This window comes from Cyprinodon variegatus, unplaced genomic scaffold (assembly GCF_000732505.1).
Source record: "Cyprinodon variegatus isolate N-32 unplaced genomic scaffold, C_variegatus-1.0 Scaffold1394, whole genome shotgun sequence".
NCBI classification, from domain to species: Eukaryota; Metazoa; Chordata; class Actinopteri; order Cyprinodontiformes; family Cyprinodontidae; genus Cyprinodon; species Cyprinodon variegatus.
In genome coordinates, this window is record NW_015151847.1 from 23,082 (window position 1) to 41,406 (window position 18,325).

The window sequence follows — 18,325 nt, forward strand, 5'->3', positions numbered from 1 at the left end:
TATATATATATATATATATATATATATATATATATGTATATACAAAAACGCGCGTCATGGCATTAAAAGTATTTCTAAGAGCATTAGAAAGCATTAAATTAGAGGTAATAATTACTGTATAAACCTTGGATCAGGAAAATCTTTTTTATAGCACAATATGCAGCTTTACACTCTACGACTATTCTTTATGGAAAGAGGAACACCGTGTTCATTTTAGTTTGGTTCACCTAAAACCATATGAGGCACACAGCTAGCATGTGAAAGCAGACACTGAACCTTCTACAAAGATTCATAATTCTTTTTGTGGCTCTTTACCTCTCCTTGAATGCACCATTCCCAGCAGGATGTGGCAGCATTATGCTGCAGGGATCTCCCCCCAGCTGGTTTTTGTTTTTCACAGTTTCTTTCTCCCTTTCAGAGCAGCAAAGAAGCTCTGTCGGACATCAACGCCACCGGGGTCGCCATGCTCTTTTCAGCCGGCACCTTCCTCTACGTGGCCACTGTGCACGTCCTCCCTGAGGTGGGCGGTGGTGGCCACAGCCACGCTCCTGCAGGAGGGAACGGAGGGAAGGGACTGAGCAAAGTAGAGGTGGGAGCTCTGGTCCTAGGCTGCCTCATTCCTCTGGTGCTGTCCGTGGGTCACCACCATTAGACCCACAGAGGGAGAACTTATGACGGGTGTACAGGGGAAAATAAGGGGGACTGAAGACATTTACAGATTCAAACGTCTTATTGACCGCCATTGCTGGACTCAGTGGACCAGATGGATCGCCTCACAGGGGCGTCACATGACTTATTTGAGCCAGAATGTAGTAGTGCCGGTGGAATCAGAGCTGAGACAACAAAGGATGTTTTATCTGCGGACTCTGACACAATACTACTACTGTATGTATACATTTATTCCCCCAGAAATCTTACTTTGAGAGAAAGTGGAACTTTTTTTTTTTCCTTTTGTATTTAGATCCAAGCAGAGTTTCAGTGTTTCGTTATCATGTTTGTTAAAATTCCCTGAACCCACCCTGGTTTTATCATTTTTTACTGGATGGCTGTTGCACAGTGAGATTTGATGTTGGTTGAGTTTGTGAAATTCATTTTTTTATATCTATAAAACTGTACAGAGTGTAAATGACTCTAACTGAATTTCAAGTGCCATAACAGGAAGTTTGAACCCAGTAGCAGGAGAGGACGGCAGCACCGCCAGAACCTTACTATTAGAGGATCCTATTCTCCCAGATAAACCTGATGAACCAGGTCAACCAGCTGGAATCCTGTGGGTTATAAGCAACACTTTGTCAATCAGGCGAAGGTTTCCTAGAGATGGATAACTCTTGGTAGGTTGATGCATGGATTCCTGGAACGTCACATGCAAAGACCCGCTGCTGTGCCACTTAAAGATTCCCACTTTTTTATTTCACTTGTTTTATGGTTTGCTTTCTAGCTCCAGTGATTTCTTTTTCTTACAATCTTACTGTAAATGGAAGTTCTCTGTATATAATTGTCTTACGTGATTGTAGATTTCAGCTGGGGGTCGGATCTGGTGTTGCTAAATGAATGACAGAGCTGTCTTTTAGAAAGAAGCCTTTAGGGACCATCAGCTCAGGAAAACTATTGTACGTGGGAAACTTTTTAAAATCTTGGTCAATTGTCTCATTCATCAGGACGAGCAATAATACAAAAACGAATGGCGAAATTTTTGCGAACTGCTTTTGTTCCCCCTGCAGTGAAGCCTGTAGAGTGTGTACAGTGTAACACTTGTAATGTAATTCCTAAGCAGAGATCTGTGAGCTCTGCCTCTGTTTCCATCCCAATAAAACTAAGTTCTTTTAAATCTGCAGGTTGGACATTTGTCTGGATGTTGTTCATGTATCACCTGTACTGCTCACAGCAGGGCTCATGTTTGCTCCACTTGTATGTTTGTACGCTGTTTGCAGCTTAATGATTTATGTCAGGAAAAAAACTATTTTTTTTTCTCTTAATGGAATTTCTTGTTTCTATCAACCAATATGCCTCTGATTAAAAAAAAAAAAAAAAAAAGACACCAAAGTATCTAAGAACAAAAATATGGATCAATTATTTTTAGAATTATTAGCCCTTGTTTCAATTATTTCAAAAATGAGTTCTGAAAATGTTTCGGAAAAGGGGTCCTTAAACAAATCCAACATTGGACCAACCCTGTTTATACCTATAGAATATCCATGCTTTGTTTTTCTCTGCTACCCAAAAAATGTCTGACTTGCAGACTCGAAACAAACAGAAAAACTCATGGAAAACTTCCTCAATGGGAGTTAAAAGATTTTAACCGTAAAACCCAAACTATTAAAACCCAATGGAAAGCCAAAGGAATTTAATAACTTGAAAACCAAAGGTTTTACTACAATTTCTTATTTTTAACTAAATATATTTTAAATTAATTTAACGGCCCCAATTGACTTCAAATGACATACGGCATTATCCTGATAGACTGAATTTTTTGGTGGGGAAAAAAGATTTGATCAACCATTACCAGAGGCTTTTATACATTCCCTTTTTCTTAAATCTAATAATCATCTACATATCAAGACTTGGTTTGTCTTTGTCTAAAGATTTAAACATAAGAATTTGTCAAATTTTAGCACTCACTAAAACATATTCTACAATTTCTCCAAATAAATAGAATAATTACTATATGTGGAAATGGAACTGATAAAAAATTTTTTTTCTTAAATAAACCAAAATTACACCCAATACCACATGTTATGCACATCCTCTTGTAGATTTTGGCATATAAAGAGAATATACAATTCTTTATTTCTGTATAGCAGTTTATGTGCAAACTTAAATTAGTGAACTGAAATAAAATATTTAGTTGGTTTTCAGAGTTTCTAACTGAAATCTGTGGCGTTTATATATTTTCAGCCCCCCTGAGCCAATCGCTGTTCACTGCAATTAGGGAAAATGACTGCATTTTATTTGGAATAGCAGAAAAAGCATTCCCAAAGGATGATGCTGCCACCACCATGTTTCTGCACAGCCTTTTGCAGACCTGTGTGCTGGTCCTCATGCATAATGCTGTTAATGTCTTTTCTGTTGTTTTCTGAATCACTTACATGAGACTTTCACAGAATAACTGGTTTTTAGGACTTTAAATGGCTTCTGAAGGGAAAATTGGGAATGGTGGATTTGATTTAGGAGTAAAGGAGCCTGAGTAAAAAATTCAAGTTGCATCTTTTTATGTTTAAGTGAAAAAAACAGAGAAAATACAATTAACTTTTGTCATCTGGGAGCTCTCTGAAGGGTTTATATGTTTCAGTGGACGTAAATCCCAGCCGTCAGTATCTTTATAATCCAACGCCTGCAGTCCCACTCAGACACGTGCTGTGAATTAATCTGACACTAATGACATCGAAGCTGCTCTGCCTCTCCATCCTCTTTACTAGAAAGTCATGCAGCCGCGCCCTCTGGAACAGATGCCCCCCCTCATATGCTGCTTCAGTAACAAATGAAGGGAGCAAAGGATGGATGGGAAAGAGAGAGAGAGAGAGAGAGAGAGAGAGAGAGAGACCTCATACCTGCCAAGAGCTTCAAGCTGAGAGTGCTGTAATCTGAATAACAGCTTTTACTGGCCGGACTATATCGAACGGCCTCAGATTTAGCAACTCATTCCTAAAGCTTCCCTCCTTTTCTGACGTTTTCATTGTGGCGTCCAGGCTGTCTGCCTCCAGATGATGAGCATATTGGCAGCTGCATCACTTCCACCCTGTTGAGTTATTGAGATTAGTTTGCTGCTTTTTCCTGCCTGGTATGGAAGCTGGATGTGCCTGCAGCACCTCTGCGTGTTTGTTTCTGATCGAAAGTTGTTGGGGTAATTGTTATTGACTGACTGCATACCCTCCCCCACTTTAAAAAAAAAAAAACGTATATATTTATTTTTTATTTTGACCCAACCCCCCACGGTGAGAGGGATTCTGCTGAGGGGATGTTCTCCTCTTCATCCAGAAACTCTTTGTTGTCGCCTTGGACGTCCATGGAGCACTCAGACTCTGAAGCGCTGGACATCAGCACCAAGGTGCAGCTGCACGGCGTGCTGTGGAAGAGACCCTTTGGAAGGCCATCAGCCAAGTGGTCCCGCAGGTGAGAGGGGTGCGTGTGTTTGTGTTTCTATGTAAACTCTGTCTTAACTTGGTTATGACTTCCATTACGGGATTATTTCAGACAGTTTGCTAAACTTTTGCATTTTGTACTGCACATGGAGGTAGTTTAAAAGCATTCAGAAGGATCTAAAATTAATAATTAAAGAATTATGTTATTTAGTCTGATTCTAAAATTCATAGAAAGTAAATATGTATTTTCTGTCTAAAAAGAGACACTTAAGAGTTGATCTTAAGAGCTGTTTGTTAGAGAATAACTGCTTTATTTCAAGAAATTCCCCTAATAGAATATAAAGATACTCATCAGCTTTACATTGTGACCACTGAAGGTAAAGTTGGACTTTGTAGTTTGATGCTAAAGGAAACCTTTCATTGAGGGCTTGGTTGAATTCTGCAGCTTTCCAAACATCTTGATTCATCAATAGCAAATAACAAAAAGAGACTAGAAACAATAGGAGAATTCTAAAGCAAAATGAGAATTATTTCAGAGAAACATTTTCTTCATCTCTCAAACATGCAGCTTGTAGCATTGTGGCCCTCTTGCTGTTTCTGGGTTTGCTGAAACAGCAAATTCTGCTCGCTTGCTGAAAAATCTTGAACAAGATTGTCTCACCATCAGTTTGGGACCTTGAGCTTAAGTTCTGCAGTAGAGCGTTAATCCAAAGCACTGAAAATCCAGCATTAATGATATAACAAAAAGCTCTGTCAATTCAATTTTATTCAAGTTTATTTATATAGCGCCAATTCACAACAAATTTAATTTCAAGGCACCTTACAGAGACAATTCAATCAGATCATAGAGTCTGATTAAAAATTTTTTATAAAAAAATCTATCTAAAAAAAAATCTAATTGTGTCACGTTATTGACTGCAGAATCTGCTCCTCGATGAACATGTGGCTACAGTATCGAGCATTCAACATGTTGTGCTCTGAGCAGTCAGTCAGTCCCAGCAATAGTTGAGCCCACAGCTATGTCTAGGACAGACCACAATGGCAGACCACCTTGTCTAGGACAAGGCGTTGATAGTAGCAGCCCAGCTGATATTTTACCCTCCAGGATGGAGTTAGAACCAACAGAAATAGACCCTATGAAGCCACTATGGTGAGAAAAATCACAGGGTTAGTGGTTGAACTAACACATAATGCCGAATTGAAGAATAGAGATAGAATGAAGCAGAATTATAAAAAGTGGTCCCTATGTCCTCCAGCAGTCTAAGCCTTTGGCAGCATAACTATAAACTTTATCAAAAAGGAAAGTTTTAAGCCTTCCCTTAAAAGAAGACAGGCTGTCTGCCTCACTGACTAAAACTGGTAGTTGGTTCCACAGGAGAAGAGCCTGATAACTAATAGACCTGCCTCCCATTCTTCTTCTAGAAATTCTTGGAACCAGTAGTAAACATTAAGATTCAGAGTGCAGTGCTCTGTTAGGAACATACAAAATGATCAGATCTCTGATCTATAACAGGGAGCTTGGTTAATTAGGGCTTTTGTGTGAGAAGGAGGATTTTAAATTCTATTCTGGATTTAAAAGGAAGCCAATGAATGAAAGCAAAGATAAGAGAAATATGATCTCTCTGGCTGCAGAATTTGGGATCAGCTGAAGGCTTCTAACTACAGCTTGTGGATTTCCTGATAGTAAAGAATTACAATAGTCAATCATTTTTAGTTCTGGACTCAGATCCGGTGCTGTCTGACATGGCTTTAAACAGGTCAATCATGCTTGAAAACCTTCCAATGTGGCTAAAAAATAAAGCTATTATGCAAAGAAGAGTTAGTTTAGATTCCTTTAAAGTGACGTAAAACTGTTTCTGCAGATGCTTGGTGGCAGCTACCAAGGGTTGAACAACTCATGGGTTAGGGATTTAGAGTTTGTGATTTTTCATCAGCTGAAAATGCATTTTATTTCACGTTACCAAACTTTCTGAATGCATGCACTTGTGCTATTTTAAGCTTTTTGCAAATTTCCGGTTGTGCCATGAATAGATGTTTACAAAAAGTGATGAAATTGTTCTGTTTCAAATGTATTAAAAGGCTGTAATGCACAACACGTTTAAACCTGGACATAAAATGTGCTTTGAGAAATTCATAGCAGTGAGTATTTAACAGGTTAATAATGAACAAAATGAAGTTAGCTGAGCTGCCTAGCAGTACTCCTTATGTAGAATATAGAAGGAGAATTGGCAGATGTTGTTTCACTCAATGCTGCTCTAATTTTCTCCCCGCTACAAAGATTCTTCGTCATCAAGGACAGCTTCTTGCTCTATTATGCAGAGAACGAGAAGAGAAACTTTGAGAGCAACAGGTATTTCAATATCCATCCCAAGGTGAGCAAGCGCCTGACGACCATCAGCAACAAGTGTTAGAAGTGTGTCTCTAAAGGCCTGTTCTGATTCTGTGTCAGGGAGTCATTCCTCTGGGAGGATGTGTGGTGTCAGCCAACGAGGACATGGGGATGCCTTTTGCCATTGTGGTCAACCTTGAAGATTTCACAGTAAGAGCACTGTTACTATGCACAGTATTATCTTTGTATTCATATAATTTAATAGTTCATTTTATTCAAGACATTAATTAAACCCAAGATGCCTGATTTTATATTTTGCTTTATAATGAACTGAAAACTATATGACAGGAACCCAATGTTTAACAAGATGGGTTACCTCTCATTCTTCTCGAGTAAGACTCTTACTCTTCCTTTTTTTCAGCTTGATCATATCCTTTCAATCCTAACTAGCAATAGATAAGTGTTCGCAGACTTTTCCTCAAAGTCTATGCAGAATCCTGTTCCACCATCTGATGAATTCCTCTTAGACCTAGAAGGGTTCATGGGCCTGGTTATGAAGCATTATCCATACATTTTCACTTTAAGGTTAAACTGGGAGCAACCCAGAAACGTAACTAATTCCAGTGAAGTTTTAATATTTATCCTAGTAGAGGACCCAGTAAAGTTTTCTGAGGTTTTATAAAAAAAAATATTATATTTTACACTTTCAAATTTTATTATTCAAATTTCTCTCTTTCATATTGACTTACATTCTTTTTAAAACGCGTTTTACAGATCCCATTTTCTTAACGTCTGAGGTGGGGAGTGAAATACATTTCTTTTGGTCTGCTTGCACTTTAGCAACATTTGTACTGGGCTTGAAGTGAAGAGAATTCGATCTGTGAATTGCAAGTTGAAAATGTTTGTAAAACGAAATTGAAAAAAACCTAAATTTGAAAATATAAAATGTGTAAAAATGTTGGACAAAAAAAATATCATTAGAAATAGATTAAATCTGAGAAAACAGTAAAGTTGCTATCAGAAATGTTTGATTATTTGATTTGTTCATGTTTATTCATTTGTGGAATACAATTTTTTTTCTCAAATTATCATTTAGAAAACATAATTTCAAATGTGTATTTACAAAACATTTTTGTTTGCAACAATAAAGGAGCAAAATTCCCTCCGTACTAAATTTAAACCTTTAAGAAAATTTGGATCTGGCTCAGTTTAAAAGCCAAATATCTCCTGGATATGTGTTTTTTACACCTGGATTAGAAGACAATGATTTAATTTGCAAAAATAAAGAAATGTATCTAGTTAAAGCCTTGAGAAAGTGTCAGCTGTACATTATGGTGATGGTATCATCTGCCTGAGACTTTGTCCCAGAGCACAAAGTTTTTGGTCAGTGAAGAAGAAGGAAAACCTCCAAATACTGCAGCAGCTGGATGGTCGAAACAGGCAGAACCGGGTGTTCAGACAGCAAAATATACCCAAATGTTAAAAAAGCCAGTTTAGGACTGGATCAAACAGGCAAACGGTAAGATTCAGAAAAACGAACCAGTTGAAAGTTGAAAGCTTAGTTACTATGATTAAAGAGCATTTTCGTGCTGGAAATAGAAGCCAAATGAGCTTCATTAGAAGCTTAGCATTATTAAAAGAAGAAATGTCTCAAATTTAGCCAGAACTGTAGTAGCAGCTGTTTATTTGGCTCAAAAAGTTGGTAACTTTGCTTCAACTTAACATTTATCCAGATATTGGTTTGGGATGAAATAATTATATCAAAGCTGTTTGCACAAATCTTGTTTTTAACAACTTTTTCAGTTTTTATTTTGTTTTATTACTTCAGCTTGGCAAAAGAACGGTTCAAATGCATAATTATTACTTTTATTACTAGTACTATGTGTTTATAAACTTCTGCTTTGAACTGTAGATTATAATATATTCCAAAGAATTAAACCTCACCAAGCCATCTGGCTGTTTTTAGGGTTTGTCCGTTTATTTTAAGAAATATGTGACTTTGAATGAACGGCTGAACTGTGTCTGTCCTCCAGGGTACCATAGTCCTGGCAGCTGAGTCTGAGGAGGAGCAGGTCCAATGGATGGAGATGCTCCAGGACTCAGGGAAAGTGTGAGTATCCCTATAAAGCTCCATCTCTGGCTGGAGCCAAAATATCGAAAAGTGATTCATTTTTTAAGAAATGTTAGAAGTTTAAAATTTCCTCCTTGCATTTTTTTATATGACTTTGATGACGGTCAGCACATGGAAGAACTCCCAGCTCGGGGAGGCCATGATCGAAAGCCTGGAGGCTCAGGGACTGCAGCTGGCCAAGGAGAAACAAGAATACCTGGGTAAACAGGAGGAAGGTCATCGCGGAGTTAAAGATTGTTTACTGGAGGCCGGTTTTGGTCTAATGTGTTTGTTTCCTTTAAGACAAACTGATGGAAGAGACAGAGGAGCTAAGCCATCAAAGAGCACAGCGGGAGGTGAGACTGTTGTTTTGGTGTTTTTTAGATTTGTCCTTCAAATCCTAGTCCACTAAATTCTGCATGTCTGCAGGAGCTTGAGCGTCTCAACCAGGTCCTGGAAGAGGAGAAACGGAAGTTTGAGGAGGTGGTTCTGGAGCTGAAGGCAGAGCAGGAGCAGATCAAACTGTAATCAGTATTTTACAATAATGATTCCATTGTCTAAAGCTGTTTTGAATTGATTATATATCCATTTTTTTTTATTGTTGTTGCAGAGATCTGGATGGTACAACTAGGTCCCTTAAAAGTGTTGACCGGGAAAAAGAAGAGCTGAGTTGCTTAACAGTTACACTTCAGAAGTCGATAGAGGTATTGAACCATTCAATCCAAAACGGTTGAGCAAGTCTTCTGCACTTTATGGTTGAAAGGCTTTGTTTCTTCTCTGAGATTCTCTGTGGAGTTCCAGATAAATTCAACCCTATAGAATTTATCCACTGTACAGTGGATAAACCAGTTAATGTTGACACCCAACTGGTTGCTCACATGCAGACGAGCTGAGAGGCTGAGTTCACCTGCGACTATGGGGCATATGTCCTTATGAAGACCAAAATTCTGGTCCCCATATGGTAAAGTTATTTTCTTTGAGCCGGGATTAGGTTTAGGACTAAGGTTGGAATTCAGTTTAGGTTAGGGTTAGGTATATGTTGGTAATAGTTAGGGTTAGAGTCTGGGTTAGGCCATATAAATGGGGTTAGGGTTAGGTCAATAAAATGTCCCTGTAAATCATGAAAACACAACAGTGTGTGTGGGTGTGCACACATGGTTTACTTGTGATTGACAGGTTAAAGCAGCAGAATTTGACCTGTTAGTTTGTGTCTTTTAAGTAAAAATGTTCGGATACTTCTAACAATATAATAAATGTGGGAATTATTTTTCCCAGGGCCGACCCAAACCTCCATAAGCAAAATTTAGTTTAGGGGCCCTCTATGTCTGCCAATAATATTGATTGCTGTAATGAACAGTTGGATGATCAGATCCCTGATGCACCTACTAATAACTCCTTGCAGCTCTGGAGGTGATGTATACAGTCTACTATCTATATGCATCATCTAGTTTTGCTAAAAATAAAAAGTAAAGGAAAGTAGTATGTAGTTCACTTACAGTTAAAGTATCATGTGGTTTATACTTTTTGTTCTCAGCAGCAGCAGAAAAAAACAAAACTAATAATAATAAATAATACTGAAAGATCAATTTGTACAAAACTGACAATTAAATAATATAAACTGTAAAATATTAAGCATGTTCTTAAATAGTGGAATAATAATCTATTTCAAAACATAGCTCTCATTATTAGAGAGATGAGTGAGTAAATAATGTCTGCTGTAGGATATTATCTCTATCTGACTGTTCCTAAAAAAATAATCTCTGTGTCAATTTGGTCCTAAGACTATTTTTATAAATAAAAACGCTGATTTTGAAGAGATATTGATTTAAAAATGCACATGAATTCATCTTTTTTTGTTGCTACAACCATACAGAAATTATTATCCATGCAAAAATAAACAAAATTGTCTTTGGCCAGGCATGATTTTTTCCCTGCTGAAACTACAGTTCTTTGCATCTTGATGCACCATGGATCCCTCCTGTTCTTGTTTTTTTAAGGAACTCTCTCAGGAGAAGCAACGTAGACTTCTGCTGCTGGGGATGAAGGAGGAAGAAGACAGGGAGGTGGACAAACAGAGTTTGGAATCAACACGCAAGGAGTCTGTGGATGATGAGGAGCCTCAGGATCCAGAGGTACTGCAGGACCTTCGACACATCGAGGAGCAAATGAAGATCCTGCTGAAGGAGAAAGAGCAGGCGGATGAGCAGTGAGTGTCTCCATCAATCATAAAAATCTGATTATGAAGAAACCTGCAGGTTGTGGACTGCAGGTTGTGGTGGTCATGCTGCATGTCCTCCTGTATTACGTTCTTCCAGGGGAGCGCCTATGCTAATGGTACAGAGGATGGTGGAAATCTGTATTGATCTGAAAACAAGCAGCTCAATGATGATGTGCACTAAGTGGGATGGCACGGGTTGGTTTTATTGACTGTGAGGCACTAATGTTCAGCTTCGAGTGCTGAAACATGCAATCCATTGCACAATGATCGGGTCCTCAGACTGACAGCTGGGCTTTATCGGATGGACAACGTGCTGCATGAACGGACCGGCTCCTACTCACACGACACACAGCATCACAGCAGAACCCCACTCACACACTACACACACCAGTTAAACTTTCCTCCTTTCACAAAACAGGATTTTATAAGAAAATAGAACCAAAAAACAAAATTGCTTCAAGAAATAAAAAGCAGCTTTTTTTTTTTAAACAAAATGATCTTATATATTTTTATATATGAGTCTGTTTTTTTTCTTATCTACAATCTTTATGTTTTTTAATGTTTATTACTCTCATTTTATTAGTTTTGTTGTAGATTTAATATTTTATAAAATCATTATTTTTTATTTGTTTTATTCGTTGGATTTGTAAAGCACTTATGTTCCGTTTGAGTGTGTAAAGTGTCCTCTACACATTAAAAAGGATTAATTAATAAAAAACAACACAATGGTATTGAGTAGTCACTTTCATTAATTTAAAATATATAGCAGTTAAAGAATATCTGAATGACATGTTAGTGCGTTAAGATAAAATAGTACCTAAGATTTCCAAAAATATTAAAATCTAAAAGATCTCAAACATCTTCAAACAATTTATTTATATAGAATACATTTACAAAACCTTAACAAATAAAATATATTTAAAATTTATAATTTCCATGTTTACCTTTGCTGAAGCATGGTGGTGGCAGCATCATGTTGTTGTGCTCCTCTTCTATTGTCTGATGCTAAGTCTTTCTCAGATTAGTTTGACTAAATTTGAGCCAAATTTGTGAAGTTAAATTTCTGTCTATAAGACTAGAAAAGTATCCTTCTCTTTTCTCTGCATTTTATGGACTACTCTGCGATGATCCATCACATAAAATCCCAATACTTAAGTTTGTTAGGTTTCCGTGAAATTGTCAAATAAACAGAACCATGCAATAAGTAGAAAAGTTCAACATTAAAATTACTTTTGAAGGACAACACATTTTTGGAGAGATTCCTGTTTAATTTAATTTTCTGTTTCACTGTGTTTAATTGCTTCAGGCTCCATGAGAACGAGCAGCGATCTAAGCTCCTGCAGCAGGAGAAGGAGTACTACTCCACTCAGGCTCAGACGCTGCAGCAATCGCTCTCTCAGCTGACGGCGGACAAACAGCAGACTGAGGCCGAGCTCAAGGTATCAAAGCAAGGCTCAGCAGCTCCCAGGCTGCAAACACACACCACCAAAATTATGTTTAATCTACAATATTTAACAACATAATAATTAAGTCATATTGCTGTTTATTTAACAAATAATAGTCATTTATTAACTCTATTTGAAACAACATTCGATGTGACTTTGATTGCGGCTGCCACAAGGCAGAGATCCAGTCCCGCATGGAGCTTGAACAGAGGCTGAAGCAGGCTGAGGAGGCTCTGCAGGATCTGGAGAAGGGCCTGAACTCACTGGAGCGAACCAAGGAGAGAGATGAGAAGATGAAAGGCGATGTGACGCATCTGAGAAGTAAGTGTATTAGCAGCTGATGCTTGTTTGCATGCATTAATCAGCTCACTGTGTGCGGAAGATCTGCGTTAGGGCAGATGGGAGCTGCCTGATGGTTCCACAGGGAGAAAGCTCTGTACTCCAGGGTGGCAGTCTGTCCCTGACTGTCTTCAGTCTGCTGAAGATTTGTTTAGGATCTCTGTGCTTCTGCTTACCCGTTTTGTTTTAGAGCAGTTGAAGCTGATGGACAGGTTTTCTCACATATGACCGTAGATCTTCTTATGCACTGTGGTCACAACAGTGAAATCTGTTCTCATTTTTGATACTTAATTTTTATTGAAAGTTTCCAAACCAGCATTTCCTGTTCTTCAAGAGCAAAGGGTCAAATTACTGATTAACTTATCTTAGTTTGAGCAGCATTCACCATGTCTGGCAAATCATTAACTCTCCAGAGTCTGGTCCATATGCTCAATCTTTTGGAGTGGATCCTCTTTTAATCTCAACTGAAAAGTCTAAGAAATGAATTATGTTCCATTTTTGTTGCAAACAAAGAACACATTTTGTAAATGGAAATACAAAAAAAAAAAAACAAAAAAAACAAAACAAAAAAAAAAACATGAAAAATCTTAAATAGATGAAAAAAATGCAATCCAGAAATGAAACTATGAAATCCTTTTTTATATAGAATAATATATCTGTTTTTTAAAATCTCTAGTTTTACGAATTGTATCCTTTCCAAACTGCATTTCATAGGTAACATTTTCTTCCCTTTAAGCCCTATACAAACACTCTCCTTTGACGCACATACTGACCAATAATATGTTGTTAATAACATCTATTAAGACCAATGGAGATGTCTTTGTTCTCCATTCCAGAGGAAAAACTCACCCCAGAAGTGAAAATAAGGTGATCTATAAAAAGCAATTTAAATAAATGAAAAAAGAAAAAATAAGTCTAAAAACATAAAATTAAAAGAAAAAAAAATAATAATTTGAAAATGTAAAATCTGTTATTAAAAATGTTTTTTTTTAAAAAAAAGGTATTAAATATAACTTTAAAAAATATGGGGGGAAAAAAATCAAAGTCACCCTCAAAACTATGTTTTTGACCATTTTTTTTCAAAGTATCATTTCTGGATTGCATCTTTTAAATTTCAATGTCCAAAACGTGTTTTTCAAATTTCCATGTGAAATAAATGTTTTTTTTCTTGCAAAAAGCATGGAACAAAATTCACCACATAAAATTCAGCGTTACCATTCTGTGAGTCTCCTAAACTGTTTTCTGAGTAAGGCATGGCACTGAAATCTTTTAGTAGTTATTTATCATTAGATTCTAGACCATGAGGACTGGCTTCTAACAATAGTAAAACTCCTATAAAGTTCTTCGATTGATGAAAGATGAAGGAACTGGGTCTAGAGGAAATATTTGGACCATTTCAGATGCCAGCACAGGACTTCCAAAATGAAGTATTGGGCTGCAGTTAAAACCAATGATCCATCGAGGTTTCTCTAAAAATAACCTTCCAGGATGGTTTATTTTTGGGCAGGACCAGAGAATGTGATGGTGGTTTTGCATTTTTGTTTCTGCAATTTTGAAATTGTGAAAGGTGCAACTAAAAAAAAAAACCCATTATCACTAAAGTTTTTTTATTCCATCGCTTATTATATTATACCAAGAAGCATTTTTGGCTGAACATTTTTCTTCTGAACATTTTGTGCAGTAAGTTTGTATTTTCTGTTTTTAAAAAAAATAAACAGACAAGAGAAAATGTCTGATAATGTTAGACTAATTCTAAAGATTCAGTCTTGGTCTTAGGAAGTCCAGTCTTATTTCCTGCCTTAGCCTCATAGGATCCAGTCTGAAGCACCAACTTCATCTCTACCACTCTACCAACTTCCTCGCTGCTTTATGTTTAAAATTTTTGAATAAATTTGTTTGAGTTTAAAATCTGATTCAAAAGTGGGTCATCTGAGAACTCCTACCTGCAGATTTAGTTTCTTAAACACTTGAAATCAGGACTATGGTGAAAAATGGTTTCATTATTTATCCTGTATTATAACTCCACTATTATATACGTAAATATTCCATATTCTAACTTTGATATTTATTTTATAACCCGTTACAAATACTAATGTACTTGTGACAGTGTAATGACAATAAAGTAATTCTATTCTATTCTATTCTATTCTATTCTATTCTATTCTATTCTATTCTATTCTATTCTATTCTATTCTATTCTATTCTATTCCAAACATGATTGCCTACTAAAGGAATCAATTATTTTAGGCATCTTGTTGCGTGTTTCTGATCTCCAATCAATGCTTGTTTCTGAATATTTCCTCCCATTATGCTTCTCCTTCCACTTTCCGCCACAAGAATCATCAAACCACTTTATCACTATTTTAGGTTGAGTTGTCAGGTAATAATCATTAGGCTTTGGTAGAAATAAACCTCCTTAATCTGGTTTTACTGTAACTCTGGGTTTCTTCCAAATAATACTATATATCGCGTTGTCTGAGTTATTCTGATAGGCAGAGATATGAATAAATAGTAAACTGTATTTAAAGATCTTTACTGTCATAATAACAGGCTTTGATGGTAATTTCTGGATATTCCCCCAGTTCATAATGCTCCTGCATCAGTGCATACACTGCCACCTATTGACCAGTCAGTGTAAGTTCATGAAAAATATTGTACCAATATGAGACTCTCATGGGAAGAAAAAAACAAGAAAATTTTTAGGATCAAATAATAATAATAAAAAAAACAGAAAGAAAATACATTTTCTTATTTGACTTTATGATCCTTTGTAACTCCATTTAATATTTTTTGCAGGTTCTATGGGCTGTGTCTGTTATATTTGATTTCTGTTTTTGTTCTGTAAAGTTAAAGTGTATTAAACTGATTTAGGAAGGTCAGTGGAGCTGATGATGCTTGTGTCAATGCCAAAAGAAGGAATTGGTTTTAGGAGATCCTTAAGTTACTGAAGAGGCCGACAAAGATGAGGATTTACTTGCTGCTATATTTTGTCATATCTTAACATTATTATAGCCCTTATATACTTTTTTGTTTTGTTCTTAAGGATCAGTTTTTCACTGAGCATAATTTGAAAATAGTCAAATATGTGTCCAAATTAGCTTAATAGCAGCAATCTTCTTAGAAATGTAAAAATATAGCATCATTAATTTGTCCCTAACATATTTTGTTTATTTCCTCTACTCCTTCTGTCTCTCTCTGCTCACTTCCTTTACGATTATTTTTTGTCAAAGATACTAGCACCACAGAAAAGGTAAAAAAAAAAAAAGCAAATGGGTGGAAAAATCCTAAGTGAGTTTATCCTAAATCATAATTCAAATGGCTGCACTTGTTTATCATTCAGACAGGTTGTGTTTTAATTAGGTCAACAAGATGTTTTCATCATATGGTTCCAAAACAAGCCGGTATCATGAGCCTTCCACCACCGTGCTCAACACATGTCGATTTGAGCAAGGTCTTTGTTTTGGTATCATTTTGGTTATTATGTTAACATACTGTTATTCTATTAAAAACTGTTGTTACAATATTGTAGATTACTTCCTTCATACTTTGCAAGAGAAGGTTTTTACCAGCTCTCCTTATAATAATCCGTACGTGTTCTTACCAGATAAATGAGTAAAGGGTCCACTGGTAGTTGAAGCAAGCGTGGTTGTAAAATGTTTGTTTAATCCAAGACTCCTCGATGTTTCTCCCCCTGAGGACTAAGACGAACCTCTTATTCCCCCTTTTATATTTTTTTCTATTAACTCAAAACTATTTTATCCACTTTTTGTATAGTTTCTAATTCATGATTACATTGTGGTGAAACCGACATTTAAACAGTAGAACAAGTACATAAATATATTTTATTGTCTGATCTGTTTATCCAGAGTTCTTTGAGGAGTGTATCTGTGCAGCGGAGATAGAGGCGAAGCTCCCAGCTATAATGAAGAACGCTGTTTACCTTCACAAAGCTGCTGCTCGGAGAATTAAGAGCTGCCGCATCCAAAGGAGAGCCTCCAGACGCCACTGGTGTAAGTCTAAGCTTCTCACACTGACCAGGTCCATGACACACAAATTTACATCTAAAGATTTATTTTAAAAGTAAAAATCCAACAACTACTCCTTGTATTCAGTTCCTATTATTGTTATACTTCATTATTAATTCCCCTGCTACTAACTGCCTTAAGGAGCTTTTTGGTGCTGCTTCCTCTGTCATGCAGAGGAAGCAGGAAGCATGCAGAAGAAAGAGCTCTGGTCAGTTGAGACTTATTATACTGGTTGACCAACATTCAAAATACAATAAGTGGGAAAAAAAACTACGTCTTCTCATCAACCTGAACAGTTGGTTCCAATGAGGTGAGGGTAGTGGAAGCACCATCCTGTGGGGATTATTTTCTTTTTTTCAGAGACTCTCATCCTTGATGGTGTTTGATGAAAGATATTAAACGCTGCAAAAAAGCTAGTTACATATGTGATAATAAGGGTGAGATGCTCACACTATAGGACTGCAGCCTTTTTTAATCCAGACAGCCATTTCTGACCCCAGTCCAGCAAAATAAAACGCATATAGAGAAAATATGTGATCTTTTTTTATATTTGAAAACTAGCTGAAACATAAAAAAAATCTACTATGGGAACTTTATTTTTTTGTAAATAACCAAAATTTCATCTAAAGTTTAAAAACCTTTAAAAGCATGCCATTTCCTATACCTTGAAATTTTTTTTTAGAAAAAATACTAATATAAATCCAAGGTCATTATTGCATAAAAAAGTTAAAAAACTCTGTATGTTCTGTATGCATCTCTATTTACAAAACACTCGCTGAATCATTTTTCCAAATCTTTTGATAGCCATTTTGGAAACTCCAAGGAGCCACTTCTGGTCATTGAGCCACAGGTTGATGACCCCTTGATTTAGACCAAAGAATATTGTTGTGTTCCAAAATTCCAGAAAAAAAAATCCAGATCTAAATCCATTTGGCAAATGGCAACAAGATTCTAAAATGGATGTTCTGGACTCTTTCCATCTCATATGAGGAGGTTTAAGCAATCGTTTGCAATAAATGGATAAAACTGGTAGAGATATAGCCTAGAATACTTGCTGCTATATATGCAACAAAACCTGGCTCTAAGTGACTGAATACAAATCCACTTTTATGGTTTTTTACTTTTTTTTTCTTTCTTCAAATCATGTACAATTATTGTGAAATACATTGAGGTCTGTGATTTTAACATGAAAAATGTAGAAAAAAGAAAACAAATCTTCCAAATTTTTGTTGTTGGACACAGTTAAACTGTTCAATGTGATCAATTTGATTTTAGTGAAACACTCCAAGTCGTTTGCTGTGGCTGATCCTGACGATGGCAGCATGGAGGAACTGAGGGCGACGGCTCGAAGGCTGACCTCTGACAGCAGCTTCAGGGAGAGCGTGTACAAGATTGTCGTTCGCAAGGAAGCCGCAAACACCATAATGGACTGAACGGAGGATGGAAAGGCAGAAATGGTCCTTTAGTTTTATTTCAGTCAGCAGATATTTGGAAAAAAAAGAGAACCTGATCCCAAGCGTACCATTAATGTAGCCACACACATCTGTTCAATGGCAATCTTGGATCCGTCAAAATAAAGTAATAATAAACAATTCAGTCAAATTGAAACTCGATTAATTTAAGTAACACAAAATGCTTTGGAAATGTTTATGTTGCTTATGGATTGTTTTTTTTCTGTTTCTATTTTTGCACTTTATTTTCTCAGTTTTTTAAATGTTTTAAACAGAACAAATATACCAGACAAAAATAAGTTCAGGTAAATACAATATATATATATATA

At 36.5% G+C, this 18,325-nt stretch overlaps 2 protein-coding genes across 3 annotated transcripts in view; both read left to right on the forward strand.

Annotated features, from left to right (window-relative positions):
- slc39a9 (solute carrier family 39 member 9) overlaps positions 1 to 1,833 on the forward strand; it is a 7,684-nt gene extending 5,851 nt beyond the window's left edge. The window contains exon 7 of the mRNA XM_015402785.1: positions 419 to 1,833. Within this exon, the coding sequence (XP_015258271.1) occupies positions 419 to 652 (234 nt within the window). The 3' untranslated portion in view covers positions 653 to 1,833. The remainder of the gene's footprint in view (positions 1 to 418) is intronic.
- Positions 1,834 to 3,556: 1,723 nt separating this feature from the next.
- Positions 3,557 to 18,263, forward strand: plekhd1 (pleckstrin homology and coiled-coil domain containing D1). Of its 2 annotated transcripts, XM_015402772.1 has the most exons (14): positions 3,557 to 3,841; positions 3,976 to 4,110; positions 6,358 to 6,451; positions 6,529 to 6,618; positions 8,442 to 8,518; positions 8,648 to 8,739; positions 8,822 to 8,874; positions 8,948 to 9,042; positions 9,129 to 9,222; positions 10,516 to 10,724; positions 12,043 to 12,175; positions 12,358 to 12,502; positions 16,387 to 16,530; positions 17,821 to 18,263. In XM_015402772.1, the coding sequence occupies exons 1-14, from the start codon at positions 3,792 to 3,794 to the stop codon at positions 17,976 to 17,978; spliced, it is 1,569 nt and encodes a 522-aa protein (XP_015258258.1). In that variant the 5' UTR covers positions 3,557 to 3,791; the 3' UTR covers positions 17,979 to 18,263. The 2 variants fall into 2 exon arrangements, with proteins under 2 accessions (XP_015258258.1, XP_015258260.1); XM_015402774.1 differs by having other exon boundaries at positions 3,557 to 4,110.
- The last annotated feature ends 62 nt before the right edge of the window (positions 18,264 to 18,325 follow it).